The sequence below is a fragment of the Lynx rufus genome, unplaced genomic scaffold (genome assembly GCF_022079265.1).
Source record: "Lynx rufus isolate CCGP_SWC_20201006 ecotype Redwood Valley unplaced genomic scaffold, mLynRuf1.p SCAF_5, whole genome shotgun sequence".
Lineage (NCBI taxonomy): Eukaryota > Metazoa > Chordata > Mammalia > Carnivora > Felidae > Lynx > Lynx rufus.
Window position 1 is genome coordinate 144,318,869 of NW_025814867.1, and position 21,743 is coordinate 144,340,611.

Sequence of the window (21,743 nt, forward strand, 5' to 3'; positions counted from 1 at the left end):
TTGCAAATGGACGCCTGCAATAATCCTGTCTTTTTGAAAAGGTAATGCCATAAGTGAACAGTCCTACCCCATGTAGTTAGGACAAATGCTTTGCTTCAGAAGAGATCACTAATGGCTCCTCTCATTTAAACTATATTCTTCTATGCCACGGTTATGAATTAATTCCTAGAAGACTGCATATGCAGTGAAGAATAAAGGCTTGGGACTTCTAGGTGGTTCAGTCGGTTGAGCGTCCAACTTCGGCTCAGGTCATGATCTCACAGCTCGTGAGTTCGAGCCCCGCTTCTGGCTCTGTGCTGACGGCTCAGAGCCTGGAGCCTGCTTCAGATTCTGTGTCTCCCTCTCTCTCTGTCTGCCCCTAACCCACTCGCATTCTGTCTCTGTCTCTCTCAAAAATAAATAAACATTAAAAAAAAAATTAAAAAAAAAAAGAATAGGGGCGCCTGGGTGGCTCAGTCGGTTAAGTGGCCGACTTCGGCTCAGGTCGTGATCTCGCAGACTGTGAGTTCGAGCCCCGTGTCAGGCTCTGTGCTGACAGCTCAGAGCCTGGAGCCTGTTTCAGATTCTGTGTCTCCCTCTTTCTGACCCTCCCCTGTTCATGCTCTGTCTCTCTCTGTCTCAAAAATAAATAAATGTTAAAAAATTAAAAAAAAAAAGAATAAAAGCTCAATACTCAGATTCCTATCTCTGATGCTCACTTAGAATATCAATTAACTACCAAATGTTTCCATAACTCAATTTCCACACCTTCAAAATGGAGTTAATAATGATAGTACTTTCTCCATAAATAAGTATGAGGATTAAATGAGTTAGTCAGGCAAAGGTTACGAAATATAGTTCATATGTAGTTGATGTTAACTTTTATCATTATCATCAGCCTATAATCTCTATTAGTATTATTATTAAATATTATTACCTCCATTATTATTATCATTGGATCTCTTCTAAAACCTATTGTATTTTCTAAGAGCCCATCAGAGAGAAAGAAAGAAAGAAGGAAAGAAAGAAAGAAAGAAAGAAAGAAAGAAAGAAAGAAAGAAAGAAAAGGAACGAGAGGGTGGTGGGAGGGAAGGAGGAAGGAAGGAAGAGAGGAAGAAAAGGGGGAAAGTACTAGAGTAGGTTACCATCTATATAAGTTATATATTGAAAACACACACACACACACACACACACACACACACACACAATTCAATTTAGAGAAACTGAATAAGTTGAAGACATTTCCTCACATCTATATAAGAAAGAAGACCCCCAGAGAGGATGTAAGCGAATATGTCATTAAAATGCCATTAAAATGAGTCAGCATCCCAGAGAGAAGGGTGGGGCTGTAGCTGAAGCAGAGAAATAGTTTTGTGTGCAGTTTAGGCTTGGCAGTTGTAGAGTTGCAGATCGCGGTTGTCAAGTTATTGACAACTTAGAAGTTTCCAGATTGGTCATTTCCTAAATTAAAAAGTCTATAGATAATATGGAGAATATAGGAAAGTCTGGAATCCTACTTAACTGGGTCTTTGGGAAAATTGCTTGCCCTATTTGGCTTTTTTATGTGTAAAACTAGGGAAAATAATGTTTTGATAGTTGTGTTCATTGGAGATTACTGACTCTGTAGTGGTATGGTGGCATATTGGAAGTATCAGTAAGGTAGATACGAGAAGTTGCTCATAAGACGAGCAAGTTCTCACTGATCACATGGAAGAACTGAATTAATTAGTGAATACATATATAAAAGAGAGAAAGAAGTTCAAAGTAACAATGTTCTCTATGTAAAAATCCATGAGGGCCTGGTGGAAGGACTTATTAGGTTTAATTCAAGAGGGAAAAATAGATTCCCTCTTCATAAAATAAAAATAGATTCTTAATTCAAGAGGGTGTTCTCCATCGTTCAGAATTAAAATTTATGCAACACTTTGGTGGTTAATCCCAGAAGGCAAAAGCGAACACTGTAACTTACTCTGTCCGTGATATATTAAAGGATATATAGAGAGAGTCAGGGGTGATTCTCTATGTTATCCCTGACTCTACTGGCAATATTTACTATTGTGTAGGCTCTCTACTCCTAGATCCCAGAATGAGAATGATTTTGGATATGGAACAATGAGTGTGTTTATGAATGATAAATAAACCACTGGAGTTTTAAGTGTCTGGAATTTTGAAGTTCTTAGTTACTGTGATAAAACACCGTGTGTCCTGACTAAAGAATCTTCATGACCTCAAAAGTATCTATCTTGCTTGCTTTTTTTTAGGCACTCTTTTTTTCTTTAAATATACTTGGTTTAGTGAAACTAAAAGCCTTTAACTTCACGAAGGATAATAAAGAATTAAAAAATAGTTTTCTGAATTATTTGAAGCAAGTTTATTTAGAGATAACCATGAAAACTTTTTTTTTTTTTACATAAGAACATGTTAATGGCATAGAAATCAAGAAGCCTGATAACAAGAGTATTCTAGTGAATAAGCAAACAATTAAAATCACTTAGAATTTGATCAAGTAAGAGTACGGGTTAAAACAATAACTGAACTAAAAGCACAAAGGCCATCAACCTAAGAACAATCTATCAACCTGAAGATGATACGTCTTTGCAAAGCTCTCTAGCAAGATGCTAGAATGACAATTCAGCATGATCTTCTAATAAATGGAGATGGCCGAGTCCCAAAGGAAGAACAAGCTGGTTGGAAACTGTTCTGTATGTAGCGAACAGGTTGAAATCTATTAGACACATAGTTCAGGGGTCTGAAGTTGCTGGATGCATAACCGAAAGGTTGACAGCCATAGGAGAGATATCTCACAGGATTACAGGTGCCAGAAACAAAATTCAGGGGTTGATATCCACAGGAGATGAAGTTCTGTGGCTGATAGCCATAAGAGAGGTGGTTCTGGGGGCGGGAATGCCTAGACAAACAGTTCTGAGGTCTATTATGCATTGACGGTTGACAGGAACTGGAAAGATAAGAGCTGATGGGAAAAAAAACCGGTTCCTCTGCAGGACCTGAAGGTACAGTACGTAGTAGAGGGGTAGCAAGAAATTTTATAGTCTCTGGGCACACAGCTGGATGGTTGGTAGCTGGAAGGTTGACCACATGTCTCTGAGAAGTTGTCCGGTAGCCATGTTCTGTTTTGGTTGGGCAAGGAGAGAGCATCACCACAGTTCATACCAGCAGCATAGAGAGTAGTGGATGAGGTAACAGGAACATGGCAGTGACTCCCAAGATAGGGGGAACTACAGTTTCCAGAAGAGCGAATGTTGGATGGCATGGTGAATCTGAAGTAAAGATTCCAGATAAGCAGTGAAGAGTACCTTGTCTAGGTCTGCATGAAACTAGACCGGTTTGCTTATATACCTTGGTGGTACATGCCAAGACTCTCCTCCTACTCATATTTTAGATCAGTTAGCATCATAACAACTCATTAGTTCATTGTTGTGCTGCCTGTGACGACGACTTCCCACTCCTCCATAAAATAAGTCCAGTTTGCCTGTCCTATATACCTACAATCCTAATCTTTCCCCTGTTATCAGGCTTGAGAATGTATGATACAATCACCTGTGTACTTGACCTGTTTTGCTTCTGTCCCCACTCCTCAATAATGCTTGATTAAAAGGAGTCCAGTTGAATGGATGTTTACCCCAGTCATTACCCACGAGAAGAAACATGGTTAGGAAGGCATATAGTCTCCGTCTTTGAAGAAGAGACCTAATGTTACAACACTGGGAGGAATTACGTAACGTACTGAAATAGACCCTACATATCAAAACTTATTGGATATTGCATATGAAAAACCTCATACTATTCCCTATTTTTAACACTCAGCTGAGAATTTAATTATGTGGTATTGTTCTCTGTGTATTTGTCCTGACAGCCAGATTTAGGTAAAATCTTAGAGTACATTTTAAAGAGCTCCACCCTGACAACTTGGTATTCTTCATGTTTAAAGTTGGGTTTGATTTCCAAAACCTGGAGGGAATGTGTGTAATATTTCTCCATGGTAACACTGATGACATACTTACTTTTACTAGTAACAATGTCATCCAGGTCTGTTGGTGGCCTTCAACTAAGAAGATAAACACTATATAAAAAGTCATCAGCTTGTGTGCCTGCATTCCAGAATTAATGCACATCTTCACCTGAGAAAATTTACTAAGACACCTCAGTCTTCATAGATGTAAAGCGAATGAAGGTTAAGAAATATTTTAATGTCACATGAAGAAAGATGTTTGAATAGTTCTTACTTGGACACCATGTAAGGAACAAACTCTGGGCCTTCTTTTGGACTATCCCCCCTAAATGTGAGTTAATCCCTATAGATATCTTTTTCCTTGGGTCAGTAGTCATTCAGAACCATAAATATCTTCTTTAAAGCTGCTACTCAGGAGACCAAAGATGGTGTAGTTGAGAATACGTGTAGAAAGATAAACATTCCAAGCAGTAACTCGATGATCCTTTTGGTAGATGCTTTCCTATCACACTATCATCCCCATTCCTTTGGGGAACCTGGCCTTAGTGAGGCATGGTGACATCAGTGGTCATGAAGTCACTTCCACTCTGCACAACCCTTTTTTCCCACCAATGCCCATTGTCCCTGTATTATCTGTTGAAGAGTCTAGAGGACTGATGAATTTTTTTCCCTGAGGAAATATATTTTAGAATACTTGTAGAGCTTTCCAAGTAAAAGTAAGGAGATTTCATATGCCCGTGCAAGCTTGCACAGGGGGAGGGGGTGGGATGACCACCTTTGGGATATATATTTTCTAAATATTTTATTTTTTAAAAACATCACAGAAGACACGACATTTGGTGCCAATGAAATGCTACGGTTACTCCCCTGAATTTCAACCTTTTTTGTTTCAGGTAGTGGAAGAAGAAATATTTGACCTCTCATGTGGTCCAAGTCGGTTTACCACATTCTTCCACAAAGAAAGTCTCAGATGACTTCCCATCAGCGTGAGGCCTGTTCCTGGTAGACAATAACAGAGAATATTGAAGTCATCAAGGGTTGAGAGTCTGAGAACTCTATTTGATAAATTGCTTATCTCCTCTAAGAGCTTTAAACCCTTACAGATAAATGAAATCTCTTAAACTCTTATTTGCTCCCCAAAAAGGTTTCTCCTCTCACCCTGATACCTTCCAACCAACAAATTTGTGTGTGTGTGTGTGTGTGTGTGTGTGCATCACACCTAAGTTCTTCACGGTTTAATTCAAGATTCTCTTTACTTCTATTCCTTGCCAAGTTCAAAAACAAGTGATAACCCCCTATTCTATAATATCTCTTCCTCAGCATGTGGGTTTCAAAAAGGTAACTAAAATCTTTCTTTTTAGTCCACAGTAAAAATAGACTTGGTCTTCATAGAGCTGCTATTGAAATGTGTTTGATAACTGGGACACTGTTGAGGTTACAGTTATCAGACTGAATGCGATCCCATCATTAATCGTCGTCAGTAATTAAAATGTAAGTTAGATGCAGGACATGTACCTGAGGGAAGCCCGGTGTCACCAACTAGTTATCACACCTTTATGACAAATGCAGAAGAGTATAATACACCTAGCAGACATGTGTCCTAATTTATTATTTGTAATTCCTGTCAATGTCTACAGAGGCTTTCGCTATGTTTGTTACATTTCTATGTGGTTTCGAGAGCCTGAAATGGAAAAAAAAAAAAAACTGAAAAATTCTATATTTGTTAGTGATGATTGCTTGGAGATATGATGAAGTAACCAACATAATGAAAATCACATCTGAGAATTTGTGATATTTTCATTCTCACATAATAGTTAATTAACACTTTCAATTAATTAATTAATTTTTATTTAGAGTCCATAAGTCTAATACATTCTCCATATTTACTTTGGATGTCATTAGAGTGAACTATGTTCATTAGGGTTTCATTAGAGTTCATTATTCTATTCCAGAACCCCCATATTTTGATTTTATGTAAATATTCAAAATACCCTAAGCTCTGCTTTTTGAATCCCCGAGACTTGCACAAGCTTCTCCTCTCTGGAACACTCTTCTTTATTGTGCCTCCTGGGAATGATAGTGCATTCTTTTTTTTTTTTTTTTAATGTTTATTCTTATTTTTGAGAGAGAGAGAGCATGAGCATGGCAGGGGCAGAGAGAGAGGGAGGCACAGAATCCGAAGCAGGCTCCAGGCTCTGAGTTGTCAGCACAGAGCCCAACATGGGGCTTGAACTCACAAACTGCAAGATCGTGACCTGAGCCGAAGTCGTTCGCTTAACTGACTGAGCCACCCAGGTGACCCAATAGTGCATTTTTACAGCAGATCCGGAATCACTATCCCACAGTATTTCTGCCTCTCCTTATTCACTTCCAGGCATGATGTCTTAAACATTCCATTTGATTTCCCCCATGTTAACGTAAGACTTGGAAGTCATTTTCATATTGGCCTAATTGTCCTGGTTGTGTGCAGATAGGGAAAGAGTCTGCTTTTTCAACCATGACTTACTCTTAGAAATACTGTGACTTTCTTCATATGACCCCAACATGGAAATTTTCAATTTCTTTGTTTATGTCATATGTATATCAGCTTGGCCCAGAACAAACAATCCGGGCTCAAGGATTTAGTAGCTGTATCCAGGACGTCATTGCCACATTTTAGTGAAATAATCTAACAATTCTAATGTATACAGTAGGCAAATAATACGAACTATGAGTCATACCTGGAAATGAATGCTCCCTAAGGCCATTTTCTTCATTTTGCTTTCTTTTTCCTTCCTCTATGGAACTTAATTTGCAAAATAATTAATGCACTCATGATATTGTATCTATTTGCTTAAAGCCTCTCTATCCCTTAAAACTTTGACTTGCTTGAGGTCAGGGTCAGAGAATTTTTTTTAATGCTTATTTATTTTGAGAGAGGGAGAGAGAAAGAAAGTGTGCACGGGAGGGGCAGAAAGAGAGAGAGACAGAATCCCATGCAGGCTCCACACTGTCAGTGCACAGCGCCTGACATGGGGCTTGATGTCATGAACCATGAGATCATGACCTGAGCCCAAATCAAGAGTGGAACACTTAACTGACTGAGCCACCCAGGCACCCTGAAACTATGTCTTATTTTTATCAACATCACCAGTTGCCAGTTTCTTGGACACAGTAGAGGATCAATAAACACTTCTGAATGCTGAATAAGTCACTTATTTTTTATATTAAGATTTGTTGTTAATATCAGATGCTCATTTGACATCCTCCCTTTGATGACTTTTCTTTGTCAGCCAGATTTAGAACCCACAGTGGAGATCGTGATTTCATTCCTCAAAATTTCCTCTCATATACTTTCCCATCTTAGTAATTGAAAAATTAGTTACCTGGTGTCTTAAGCCAAAGATCACCATATCAGCCTTGATTCTTTCCTTTCCCTTACGATTTACCAACAATAAGCAAGTGCTGAGATTTTTTCTTCTAGGTATAACTCAACTGTGTCTGCTTCGATCCACTTATGCTTCTGCATTTCAGTTTCTCCAAGCTGTCATTATTCTTGCAACTCTACAACTGCCTTACCTGCTTCCACCCCTCATCCTTCTAACTTGTTCCCTACACTTGGGCAGAGTGATAGTTATTCATTCATTCATTCATTCATTCCCTAAGACTCTCCCTCTCTTTATGTAGATCTACATATCTGACCTATATAATCTTCCTTCATTGTGAAGGATTTCTTTTATTTCTTGCAAGGGAATCCTGCTGATGATAAATTTCGTCAATTTTTGTCTGACAAAATCTCTCTTTCTCCTTCAGTTTGAAAGATACTCTTGCTACATCCAGAATTCTAGGTTGGTGCATTGTTTCTCTCAGCACCTTAGATATTGCATTCCATCTTTTCCTTTTCTTTTCTTTTTTTAAGTTTATTTATTTTGAGAGAGAAATAGAACATGACCAGGTGAGGGGCAGAGAGAGAGGGAGAGAGAGAACCTCAAGCAGGTTCCGTGCTGTCAGCACAGAGCCCAATGTGGGGCTTGATCTCATGAACCATGACATCATGACCTGAGCCGAAATCTAGAGTTGGACACTTAACCGACCTAGCCACCAGGCGCCCCTACTCCACTTTTTTCCCCCTTGCATAGTATCTGAAAACATGTCTGAGGTAATTCTCATTCTTGCTCCTTTTTCTTTCCTCCAGCTTCTTTTAAGATTTTCCTTTGATTTTGGCAGGTTGAGTACTATATGCCTAAGTTGTAGATATTTTGACATTATCTGCACTGTGTTCTCTGAGCTTCCTTTATCTGTGCTTTCGTGTTTATCATTAATTTTGGGAGAATTCTCAGTCCTTCTTGCTTCACATATTTCTTCTATTCCTTTCTCTCTTTCTTTTCCTGGCATTCACCTTACACGAATGTTACACTTTTTTATAATTGCTCCACAACAACAGCTTCCAAGCTCATCATATGCCAGACTAGAAATTGGAAGTCCAGAATAATATATTTAGAACAAGTGTCATTCTCTGATTTAAAATTTTAGCAATCTTTCCATGTCTGAGAATAAAATGAAAGATGTGCATTCCAGGACCTTGTCTGCCTCCAGAATCTCATTTCATTCTTCTTTCCTCTTGCTCCTCAACACACTAGCCACACCGATTTCCTGTCACTTTCTTACCAAGCTTACCAAACGCTTGTGACCATTGGTTCCGGCACACGTCGTTTCCTATTTCTGAGCTGTGTTTCCTTCGCTCTTTGTACAGCTGCTTTCTTTTCATCGTCCAGGTCTTAGGACTTCACTACTCAGAGAGGATCCCACAGCCCATCCAATCTCACTTGCAACCCCTCTATTCAACTTTTATATTCTCTATGGCTGAACTTAATTAATTTCTTTCATAATAACTATTGTGAGTTCTAATTATATATTCAATTACTTATTTATAAGTTCTTTGATCATCAACTTTACTAGATGTCAAGGTCCGTGAGGACAGGAATCAGTCCTATTTGTTCACTGGTGTATTACAAAAATAGAATAGCGCACGTCTCATAGTTTTATCTAATAGATACGTTTTGAATATAGCAATGAATGGAGAAAGTCATCTCTTCCTTAAAAAATTTCCATAATTTACTTTATGCACCTATAGAATTGAAAAAAAATTATATGAGTAATTGATTCAGATACTGTTAAGTATGGACATAGCAAAGTGGTCTGAATGTTCTTGGGGTTGACTACAGCATTCCAAGACAGAGGCTTCCAGTAAATTGAAAGGTATTTCACAGCCGAAATATGCTTTTTATATTTATTAGCTAATCTCATTTTCCCATACCAGCTTATATTTTGTAAGTAGGAATGGAAAGAATCATTTCAAAATGGATAGTTGATAGAATTAGTGACATATTTCTTATGTTTACAAAGCAAATTTATCATTCCTATAGACTCAGCCATTCAATTATATTGAATTTCAATTCTCAGCACTGTTGCTATTTGATTTGTCTTCTTTTTTTTTTCTCTTTGGGAACCAGCAACAAAATCAAAATTCAATGATATATCAAACCATCAACAGGGTAATGTTAGCATTCAGCTACCTGTAGGAAGAAAAATATTGTTTTGAATTCAAATTTGGACTCTCTCACTTATTAGTAATGAGATATTAGGCTAGAACTTTAATCTTACTGAGCCTGTTTCTTCATCAGTAAGGCAAAGGTAAGACTTCTCAATTTGTGACAAAGATTAAGGTTAACATTTATAAAATGTCTGGCAACAGAAATGTGGAATAAATTATATTTTTTCTATAATTTTCCTTCCTTCTATAATTTTTCTATAAATCATCAACATTGCATAAGGCATTTGACATAACCCAAGGGAATAACCAGACATAAAATAAGGTACAGGAAAACTGGAACATTTGAAACTCAAACGATTGCAAAACAAGACATAAGTTCTACAACAGACAGATGTGGATTTGAATTTCAACTATTCCTTGAAACTACACACACACATACACATCTATCTATATCTATATCTATATCTATATCTATATCTATATCTATACACTTAGGCAACTTTTTCTGAACCTAAGTCTTCTTGCTTATAAAAACAGTCATAGTTTTGGCACAAGAGAGTGGTGATGAGGATTAACATGGTAATATAAAGAAGTGACTGACATTCTCTGTGCCCCCCATGAATAGTGCACACTATATCAGGGCTGATTAAAATCAAGCCATAATGCTTGATTACGGACTACAAATTGATTTAGCAAAGGGTCATATTAGTGAGATATGAGAGCTTTAAGTTGAGATGAGCAACCGAGAAACTGGAATTTTAAATTCCACAGTAATTTTAGGAAACTAGACAGTATTCCTGTAGTTACAGTGCAAGTTGAAAATAATATTGAACACAACAGGATTTGGCACACTGAAACAGGAGCATCAAATATCTGAATTCTGCAAACCATTTTTTTTCACAGTCAGAACTTTATTTTTTTTATGAAAACATGTTTTTAATGTTTCTTTTGAAGCAGAGAGAGACAGAGTGTGAGTGGGGGGAAGGGCAGAGAGCGAGAGAGAGAGAGACACAGAATCCGAAGCAGGCTCCAGGCTCTGAGCTGTCAGCACAGAGCCTGACGTGGGGCTCGAGCTCGCAAACCTCGAGATGGTGACCCGAGCCGAAGTCGATGCTTAACCGACTGAGCCACCCAGGTGCCCTCGCCGTTGGAACTTTAGATATAATGTGGCAGTAGGTGGGAATTTTCTTTTTCTACCCAAATCTATCTCAAATTAGTCCCTGTTCCAGAAAATATTAGATGCTTTACCAATTATATGGACCCTTTTTCTTTATGAATACATGATTATATTTTTATGTAACAGCCTTTCCTGGGGTTATATAAACCAAGGGACTGAATTCCATACTTAGCTAAAGTGGAATATAATTCCTAGGACCATCTTTGTAGTTACATCTTCGAGTCAAGTCTGTCAGCTAACTCTAAAGACTACATGGAAAAGGAGTTCTCTGCTGACCTCTTCCCTTGCTCAATATTATTAGAAAAACAAGGATGTGTTTAAATCATTATGTATGTGAGGCCTTATTTATTACAACACTGAAGCTATTCTAACCAGTAGCGTCCCTCCGAGACTAAATTTACTATCACCTGAAGGATCCTAAAGCCAATTCCAAATACAGCCATATATTACACAAATACTTTGGTAGTCACCAGGTCATATTGGTCCATATGCTTTAATATTTTCTCAAGGTCACTTTAATGAATCATTTTCTTACACTCTGGACACTTTCCATACTCTCCATCATTAATCCGGAATACAAAAATCATCATCACTGCCTAAAGCAGGTGACATAACCCAAGGAAATAACTAGACATAAAATAAGGTACACATAAATGATGACACATGGAAAGTATGATTTGTATGCCAAGCTGTACTTTAATTAGGAAGAAAATAGAGACAAGGAATTTCATCTAGGTGGAAAAGATCAAACTTCTTATTCATAAAAGTAAGTGATAACTCCCAAAGCAAAGAAATACCTTATTAAAAAGACTTAGTATAACACTGGGTGTTGTATGTAAGAGATGAACCACAGGAATCTACCCCAAAAATCAAGAGCACACTTTACACACTGTACGTTAACCAATTTGACAATAAATTATATTAAAAATTTTTTTTAAATAAAATTCTGGGGGCGCCTGGGTGGCTCAGTTGGTTAAGCGACTGACTTCAGCTCAGGTCATGATCTCGCGGTCCGTGAGTTCGATCCCTGTGTCGGGCTGTGTGCTGACAGCTCAGAGCCTGGAGCCTGTTTCGGATTCTGTGTCTCCCTCTCTCTGGCCCTCCCCCGTTCATGCTCTGTCTGTCTGTCTCAAAAATAAATAAACGTTAAAAAAAAATTTTAAAAATTAAAAATAAAATTCTGGTCTTATATGAGAGCTATAAAATATCCATTGTGCTTCAGTGAACATCTATGCATTTGGCTTCCATAATAAAAGAAATATTTTGAATAAAAAAAAGATACTTAGCATAGAATTAAAAGAGATCCATACCCATCGATGTGAAGCTAAATAATCTTTCAAAGACAGCAAGCAGGAGGTTGTTTCCATCTATTCCTGATGACATTTAATAAGGATACTGCCAGTCCCTCAAGGAAGAGGAGTATGGTTGAGAATTGCTGTATATATATATAGTTTATGGGTCTATAGCAGTTGGCCATGTAGCTAAGAGGTTGGCATTGATAAGACAGGTAGTTCAGGGGTTGACGATTACAGGAAAGGTAGCTCAGGAGTGGACGGCTATAGGTCAGCTAGCTCAGGGGTTGATGACCATAGGTCAGGTAGCTCAAGGGTTGATGGTCATAGATCAGGTGGCTCCAGGGTTGATGGTCATAGGACTGGTAACTTGGAAGATGACAGCTCAGAGGGTGTCTACAGGATGCTAGATGGCAAGAACTGGAATCACGGATGTGATTGGAAGACAACTAGCTCCTCGATCGGATCTGAACACTTTAGAAACAAAGAGCAGCCAAAAGAGCTACAGGCACTGTTCTCACCACTGGTCACTTGGCCGCTCATGGGTTGGCTGCAGGGCTTGTGGCAGTTTGTCATGGAGTGTGTTGCCACCCAGGCTGCTTCTAGAAGAAGAGAGAGCATGTCCACGCTTACCTCAGTGGAGCCGTGATCTCTGGGTGAAGTCATAGAAACTTGACAGGACTTCCCAAGAGAATGAGAAGCTTAGTTTCTGGAACAGCCAGTTGTTGGTGTGATTGTTCCTTTCTGGACCTACAGTTTATACGTCTCGGCTGTTAGGTGTTGGCTCCCTCTATAGCCTATCCTCCTGCTCATGTTTCGGAACCATTTCTATGGTATCTCATCAGAATATGTTTTCGTTGTTTTCCAAGCAGCCCTCCTATTAAGCTATAAAGTATATATTATCTGAATCCCAGCCTTCAGATAACTATCATTCCAAACTCAATCTTATCTCCCTGGCTCAATCTCTCTCCCAGTGAGTCAACTGCTTCTTTAGGAATCATGTTTGTTTATAAGTCTTGATAAGTCCTTGAAGTTTCTGTTAAACAACTCTCAAAGTGGGGTGTGGGGGAGTATTCATTCACGGCTCTTTTTTTTTTCATAAAACTAAAATATATGTATGTAAATACTCAACAATATTAATATATTTTTAGAAGTGATAAATCTTGAAAATTCCCAATTTGGGAATTGAACTTTATTTCACCTTCTTTGGAGACACTACCTAAACTTAAAATCGAATTCATCTTCTGGAAATGTGATGTCATATTCAAGTGTATCTTCCCCAGTGAGGAATAGTGACCTGGAAAGCTTTGACAATCTTTGCGAAGATCCGCACCCGATAAATAAGACTGTATCTTGTACATTCCATCTTATATTATCGTGAAACTGAAGGTGTTAGCACACCTATATTTTGATAAATGCTACTTAAATAGAGAGCTCATATATCCTTGGATGCTTATGTAAGTGAATTTCAGCATATTATTCCACATGTAAAAGGAGCATTTACATTTATAACCTGTTTCCATATTAGTATTTTTCCATGAGTGTCTTCCACATATAAACCCTTTTGAAATAATTTATATTTTATGATGACTTAATTAGGAAAGAAAATCGAATTTATGATTGAATTGTTTTCCAAATTTTCTGTTTCTTTGTCCAATTATTTGGACTCAGAACGTCTTTCTATATGGCAAGAATGTGGAAATTCCTAGACTAGACTGCCAAAAAGAAAAACGTTTTAGCTTAGTAATGTTTCTGAACTATATAGCTCAATCTCGACCACATCATTTGGGTAAACGGACTTTACAAGTTCCTTGAGGAGTTTCATTTAGGGAGACTACTTATATCGTTGTGTCTCCGGACGTATGGTTTTGGTGGTACATACTAAGGTGGGAAAATAATAGATTTGTAGAATTGTGTTCTCGCCCCTAATTCTCAAAACTATGAGGATCATCTTTTTGAATGGTGAAGCAGTAAGAGCTAGCATACGGAGTCAGAGCGTATAACCAGAACTCATGAGTCTGGCAGTATCTAGTTCCAATAGCCTCACATGTAACTTTTCTGAGCTTTTCTTTCCTCACACACAAATGGGTGCATTCATTTTACGCTATCTCACTAGTGTATTTCAGGATTTAGTGAAAAGAAAACGTATGTGAAGGGCCCTGACCATTGCCTACCTAGCGCAACGTGAGTGAAATAGGTTTGTGGACACTCTGAGACATGAGGCACAGCGATCATGGTCAAGGTGCATTTGATTGAGCCAGCTTCAGCTTGTACGTTGCTAACACCCTGCTTTTTATTTTATTTTATTTTATTTTATTTTATTTTATTTTATTTTGTAAGCTTTATTTATTTTTGAGAGAGAGAGACAGAGTGTGAGCAGGGGAGGTACAGAGAGAAAGACAGAATCCGAAGCAGGTTCCAGGCTCTTAAGCTGTCAGCACAGAATCCGACGCGGGGCCGGAACCCAGGAACCGCTAGATCATGACCTGAGCCGAAGTCGGACACTTAACCGACTGAGCCACTCAGACGCCCCAAAGCACACTGCTTTTTCAACTGCAGCTTGTGAAAGAGGCAAACCTTCCCCAAGAGAGGGGGCACTCCTCAGTTAAGAATACACATATAAGAATAATATAAAAACAGGGAAGGGGACAAAACATAAGAGACTCAAATGTGGAGAACAAACCGAGGGTTACTGGAGGGGTTGTGGGAGGGGGGATGGGCCAAATGGGTAAGGGACACTAAGGATTCTACTCCTGAAATTATTGTTGCACTATATGCTAACTAATTTGGATATAAATCTAAAAAAAAATTAAAAATAAATAAATAAATAACAATTGAAAAAAAGAATACACAAATAGCTGAACAATCCAGATGCTCTAAAAACCTCTCATGGCAGGGCGCCTGGGTGGCTCAGTTAAGTGTCTGGCTTTTGCTCAGGTCATGATCTTGGGGCTTGTGAGTTTGAGCCCCTCATCAGGCTCTGTGCTGACAGCTCAGAGCCTGGAGCCTGCTTCAGATTCTGTCTCTCTCTCTCTATCTCTGTCTCTCTCTGTCTCTCTCTCTGCCCCTCCCCTGCTTGTGCGTGCACTCTCTCAAAAATAAAAACACATTTAAAAATGTTAAAAAGTAAACTCATGGCTCATTTATGTGAATTTAGGAATTAAACAAGTGTTCTCCCTGTTTGCAACATCAAAAAACTTCCACAATGGCTTTGAGTACACATCTTCTTCCGTGTACTCATATTCAAAAGTGACATTTATATGGAATCCCTATAATATCGGTAGCACTATAATCACATTTTATGATCTTTTGATAAACTTAAAATGAAGTGAGTCATTCTCTTTATTGGATCGGGAAGTGTCTGTTGTAACTAACAACATAACTCTGTCCTTCTTACATTAACGTTCGGAAAAAATTTTTTTAAGATAAGACAATTGACGATTTAATCTAGCAAAAGGGTACCACAGGAAACATATCTTTTCTAATCCTGGAAAGTGATGTTCTCTAATGATATGTGAGCCTCAAACCAATTAAGTTCCAAAATACATGCAAAAGTTCCAGTGTCTCCATGATTAATGCCATCGGTTGGATTTATCATTCACATTTATCAATAACCAACAATTGAACTGTGTTGTTGTATTCCTGGATAGAAAATATTCTGGGTTATTATTCTCTATGGTTAGATCCCTGCCATCAGATACCCGGAACACAATTAATTTGGTTTCATTGTAAATAGTGTTATTTATATTATTACATTTATTTTTATCATTACATTTTGTTATTCAGTTGGTACACAAGTCCATATTTAGTGAATTAAACAATGCTGACTTAACTCTAACATACTATATTTACATGTTTCTGCATGGGTAAAATATCACAAGTAACAAAAGAATAGAAATGTTATTGTTCTCTGAGGCCACACAAATATATCAGGAAAAAAAAAAACCAAATTACTATTTCTAGCCCATCCAACTGCCTTCTAAGATGAGTTTACTTAAGATTTGGAGAGGGTTAAATTTCTTTTCAAGAAAAAATAAGATATTGGAGTTCTCCATCCATCCAAATAAGAACAGAATGAGTAAATGGGTGCCAAGGATCTGGTTTGAGAAAGAGATGTGATGTATATACTGTTAAATGACCCACCATTGGACCATTCTTCACAGGAATATTATTAATTCATTTTGGAAAGTAGTGACGGGCTGTGTATAGCTTCTGGGCGGATGTTGAGCAAACTGGTGGCAGCCGAAGCAGTAAACAGAATAACAATCCCCAGGGAATTCGTAGAAAGAGCAGGATGGCCCATGATTTTCGTAAATCACAGAAGTGGCAAGAATTAGTCAGTTACAGCCAAATATGGCAGGGTGCAATTCTGTCTTCCCTCGTAGCTCTATGTTTCAGAATTTGTGCAGCTGGGAAAGAACTCAGACGTCATCTTGCTTGTTCATCTCATTTAGTGTGTTTTCTCTCTGTTTCATTCTGGATAGTTTCTATTGCTATGTCTTACAGTTTATTACTGTTTTATTTCTACAGTGTCCAATGTTCTTCTAATGGCATTCACTGTATTTTCTACCTCAGTCATTATAGTTTTCATCTCTGTAAATTTCATTTGGGTTTTTTTTTTATATCTTCCATTTCTCTATTTAACAAGAGCAATCTTTCCTCTAGCTTCTTGACCATATGGAATACAGGTATACTAACTGCTTTAACGTTCGTGTCTAATAATTCTACCATTTCTGGGTGAATTTGGATTGACTTATTTTTCTCCTTTATTATAGGTCATATTTTCCTGTTTCTTTGCATGTCTGGTAATTTGTTCTTGGATGCCAGATATTATTATTTAACTTTCTGTGTGTTGCATATTTTTGTGTTTTTATAAATATTATTGAGCTTTGTTCTGGGCCACATTTTTTAAAAGGTTTTAATGTTTATTCATTTACTTTGGGAGAGGCAGAGAGAGATGGGGAGAGGGGCAAAGAGAGAGCGGACAAAGGATCCAAAGCATCTGTGCTGACAACAGCTAGCTGGATGTGGGACTGAAGCTCACGAACCACGAGATCATCACCTGAGCCCAAGTCAGATGCCCAACCAGTTTAGTCACCCAGGTGCCCCAAGCCCCACTTTTTAAATCATATACATACATACATATATAATTTTTAATATTTTTAAACACTTCAAAATACACACACACACACACACACACACACACACATACATTAGTCTCAGTTTCTTCCCCCCTCGCCCACCAAGTAAAATAAGAAGCAATACTCTACCCAGGGTATCTTGGAAGGCAGAATCTGAAAGGAATATAATTTTTCAGATAACAAATATTTAATTTCCTGTTAATACAGTCCCGGATGATGTTGCTATTGTATAATTTCTATACATGCATTGTGTGGTTTCCTATGTCCTTAAGAGATTTCCCTGCTTTTTAACAAGGGTTCCTATTCAACATGTCCAACATGATATCACATCAAGCATCAAAAACCAATAAACAGGGCTCCTGGTGGCTCAATTGGTTAAGCCTCTGACTTTGGCTGGGGTCATGATCTCACAGCTCGTGAGTTCAAGCCCTGCGTCAGGCTGTGTGCTGACAGCTCAGAGCCTGGAGCCTGCTTCTGCTTCTGTGTCTCCTTCTCTCTCTGTCTGCCCCTAACCCACTCGCATTCTGTCTCTGTCTCTCTCAAAAATAAATAAACATTAAAAAAATCTAAATTTAAAAAAACAATAAGCAATTATGATGTAAGTATAAGTTTACTATTAAGAATTCCTGGGGGTGCCTGGGTGGCTCAGTTGGCCAAGTATCCGACTTCAATTCAGGTCATGATCTCACAGTGTGTGAGTTCGAGCCCCGCGTTGGGCTCTGTGCTGACAGCTCAGAGCCTGGAGCCTGCCTCAGATTCTGTGTCTCCTCCTCTCTCTGCCCCTCCCCTGCTCGTGCTCTGTATCTCTCTATCTCTCAATAATAAATAAAGGTTAAAAATTTTTTTAAAAATTCCTGGATGGGTCCTACCTAAACAACACCTTACTCAGACCAAATGCCCAATGAATGTGCAAGGTTAAAATGCACCATGCTTAGGTAGAATATAGACGTGTATTCCCACAGGTAACATGCAAGGTGAAACTGGAACATCTTCTCTTTCCAGAAAGTAAGAAGTGCTCAAAAACAAGAGTAAACTAAACAACTGCAAGGATATGTCAACGAGACACAAAACCGACTGAGAGAGATCTTCATGCCCAACACTAGAGCAATTCAAAGAACAAAATAAATTACATTAGATTATATCCCAAAGTATAAAATGCACAGGCATGTGTCCATGCTGACATAAACAAGTCATCATATGAATAATAAGTAGGGGAGAATAGACAAATCTCCAATGCAGAAGGATTCCAAATAACATATGTACATGCTTTTCCCTTAAAAGAGCGGAGGATCGCTTCCTCTTAAGCATAGACTACCCCTAATGACTTCCTTTCAAAGAGCAGTTTATTTATTTTAAGTTTATTTATTTATTTTGAGAGAGAGAGAGACAGAGAGACAGAGAAAGCAGGAAGGGCAGAGAGAGAGAGGGAGAGAGAATCCTAAGCAGTATTTGCACTGTCAGTGAGGAGCCCCATCTGGGCTCGAACTCATGAACCGTGAGATGGTAACCTGAGCTGAAACCAAGAGTCCGACGCTTCACCGACTAAGCCTCCAGAGCCCCAGGGCACAGTTTAGACAGGGGGGAAAGGAAGTACTTTACAATGGAGAACCCTGACAAACACTACTTCAGCCAAGTGATCAAGTCACATCGATAATGATAAATCAGGTTGATTGTATGTATTCTTGATACAGAAATTTACCATTGTGGTCTTTCTCCTTAAAGCCTATAATCCCAGTCTAATCCTGAGAAAAGTGTCAGGCAAATCCAAATTGAGAACATTCTACAGAATTCCTGATCAGAACTCCTCAAAACTTTCAAGGCTATCAAAAATAACAAAATTCTGAGAAACTGTCACAGCCCAGAGTAGCCTGAGAAGACATGACAGTTAAATATATTGTGATATCCTGAATGGGATCCTGGAACATAAAAAGAACATTAAGTAAAAATAGCGAGGTCTCGGGGCCCCTGTGTGGCTCAGACGGTTGAGCATCCAACTTCGGCTCAGGTCATGATCTCACAGTCCGTGAGTTTGAGCCCCGCGACTGGCTCTGTGCTGACAGCTCGGAGCCTGGAGCCTGCTTCGGATTCTGTGTCTCCCTCTCTCTCTGCCCCTCCCCGACTCATGCTCTGTCTCTCTCTCTCTGTGTCAAAAATAAATAAAAACATTAATTTTTTTAAATAGGGAGGTCTGAACAAAGTATGCATTTAACTTCATAATAATAAGTCAATATCAGTTCATTGTGACTAATGTAAACATCAATGTAAGCTGTTATTACTTGAGAGACTAGGTGTGGAATATATGGAACTTGCTGTATTAGCTTTAGCACTTTCCTGTAATTCTAAAGCAATTCTAAAATAAAAAGATTTATTTAAAATGCAAACTTCGGGCTAAATTCTTTACTCCTGAAAAATCAAAGAGATTTATTTATTTCCTATCTTTATCAGTTTATGCCATAGGCTTTGGGATTTCTTTTGTCAAATAAGCTTCCATTTAATAACTTACATTGCGGTACCATTCAGATACCAAAATAAAGCCCTTTCTCCTATTTGCGTTATTTAATTTTTGTGGCAGCTTTCATAGGCAGGAAGGCAGGTTTGTTTCCTGATGAGAAGATAAATTAAAAAATTTAGTCAATTTGCCCAAGTCACAGAGTTATTAAGAGGCTGAACTGAGTCTCTAAGCCAGCTCTTGCGAACTCTGACATGGCAGTTTCTTAGTATTTCCCTCAAGAACAACTAAGCCGTAGATAAAGATGATTTTTTTTCCCCTTTGACTGTGGTCAGAGAGCAAAAAATATATGTTAATATACTGTTTTTGAATGTTAAATAACACCATTGTGGCCTGAAAAACAATGATGACGGTATACTTTCCTAGATGACCGCCCCTCATATTACTCTCCTCTCCATTAATAAAAATGGAAACTTACAGTAGTTTTACTTATATATTATTTCTCAGGAATAATATATATTCCACAATGAGCTTCATGGTGAGAAACCTTGTTATTAATCTCCCAACATACCACCTGGCTGTGTCTGAGCAGAGAAGAATTTAACATTCATGACAATTCATGCCTCTATTTGTGATGAATGGATAGTAGATGTAAACACTGGCAGGTGTATTTCAATGTCTTCATGAGTTTTAGAAACTATTACTTCAAAAAACACATGATTCCTTGCTTTTTCACTGATTATAGAATACCAATGCATCGCCAGAAAGTCTAAATGGGACTCTTGTGACATCTCTCTACCAACACACGTGACTAATATATCCATACTAGTGAATGAAATACTGAGAAAAATGTGACCGTCTGTGCACGGTATATACTCCTCTGTCAAATTGTATTTCTATTTAAACTCCCCAAATGAATAATCTTCAGTAACAGGTAAAGTTAATTAATTCTAAAATACCGCTTTGTAAATAACTTGAGCATATTTTCCCCGGTTGCCAAAGAGTTGATGGAATATCAACACATATTAATTTATTCTGAGGGATTTACACGTACATTTTATTCAATAACCACTGGGGGTTCTTTCACACCTACACCACACCATGTTTCTTTAGCAATTTTAATGCTTTTAATCACAGTGGCCACATGGAGACTCATCAACAAGATTACACAACTTTAATTGCCTGTCATCTTTGAGAACTATCATCAAATAGAATAAACCCCGAATACTGTCCTCCTCACGGAGAGCCTATGAAGTACCACTGAATGAAGTTTAATCCCTTCTGGTCCTACAACCACGAGAGCCTCAGAATTAGGGCTTGAGAGTGACTTTAATCAGAATAGTTCGTAAATGTTAAAAACAAACAAACAAGCAAACAAACAAACTTAGGAGGACCATCATCAAAAAGGATCCTAAGAAAAGGATACAACATAGTACCTGTCACAACTTTGAAAACCAATGAATACTTACTGAATAAAACAATGAATAAGCCAGGAAAATCACTCAGTTTGCATTTGCCATTCTTTATTGAGCCGACAGAACACTCTCATTAATTAAAAACATTAAAAATTCACTATAATCAAGAAATGAATCTTAGCAAAATCCATATTTGCAGTACCTGAGAAAGCACATTTAGTAGGAGTTAAAACAAGTCTTTTCTCACGTGTTGGAAGACATGCAAACAAAAACTGAGTTAGAGATTGTAATGTCCGGAGTGTCTTGAAACAACTGCTACCAAACAGAACAACAAAAACCAATCAAACAAACAAAACAAAACAAAACAAAAAATCTATCATCTCTCTCTCTATCTACATTTCTTTCTTTCTTTTATCTGTCTATCTTCAGAAGAATTTTTATAAGTGATAGAGAGAAAGACATTTTTAGCAAGAAATCCCAGTCCTAATATTGATTCTGTTCAACCAAACTTTCTGGAAGATAAGTGATGCCAGGTGCTTCAGATGGGACACAAGCTTTAGAAATTACCAGATACCTAGGTCAGAGGTCTAAAGTTACTGGACAATAAAGTTAGTGGGTGGCCACTGCTATGCACCAAATCAATGATTCCAACAACAGAAGTCTTAGATCAAAGGGAAGACACCACCAGATACATAGTTGGAGACCTAGAAGACACAGGAGAGGTAGGTCAGCGGGCGGCCACTATTAATTGGGACCTTGGGCATCTGGTGTATGTTGATCTGTTGGA

At 38.1% G+C, this 21,743-nt stretch overlaps 1 protein-coding gene across 1 annotated transcript; it reads right to left on the bottom strand.

Moving 5' to 3' along the window:
• Positions 1-2,610: 2,610 nt before the first annotated feature.
• On the bottom strand, positions 2,611-2,919 carry LOC124527294 (keratin-associated protein 25-1). The gene has a single exon (XM_047100469.1). It carries the CDS (start codon positions 2,917-2,919, stop codon positions 2,611-2,613), a length of 309 nt encoding a protein of 102 aa, XP_046956425.1.
• Between the last annotated feature and the right edge of the window lie 18,824 nt (positions 2,920-21,743).

Coding starts and splice junctions, on each gene's coding strand:
- LOC124527294 (XM_047100469.1), bottom strand. CDS start 2,919: ATGCATAATAGACCTCAGAACTGTTTGTCTAGGCATTCCCGCCCCCAG.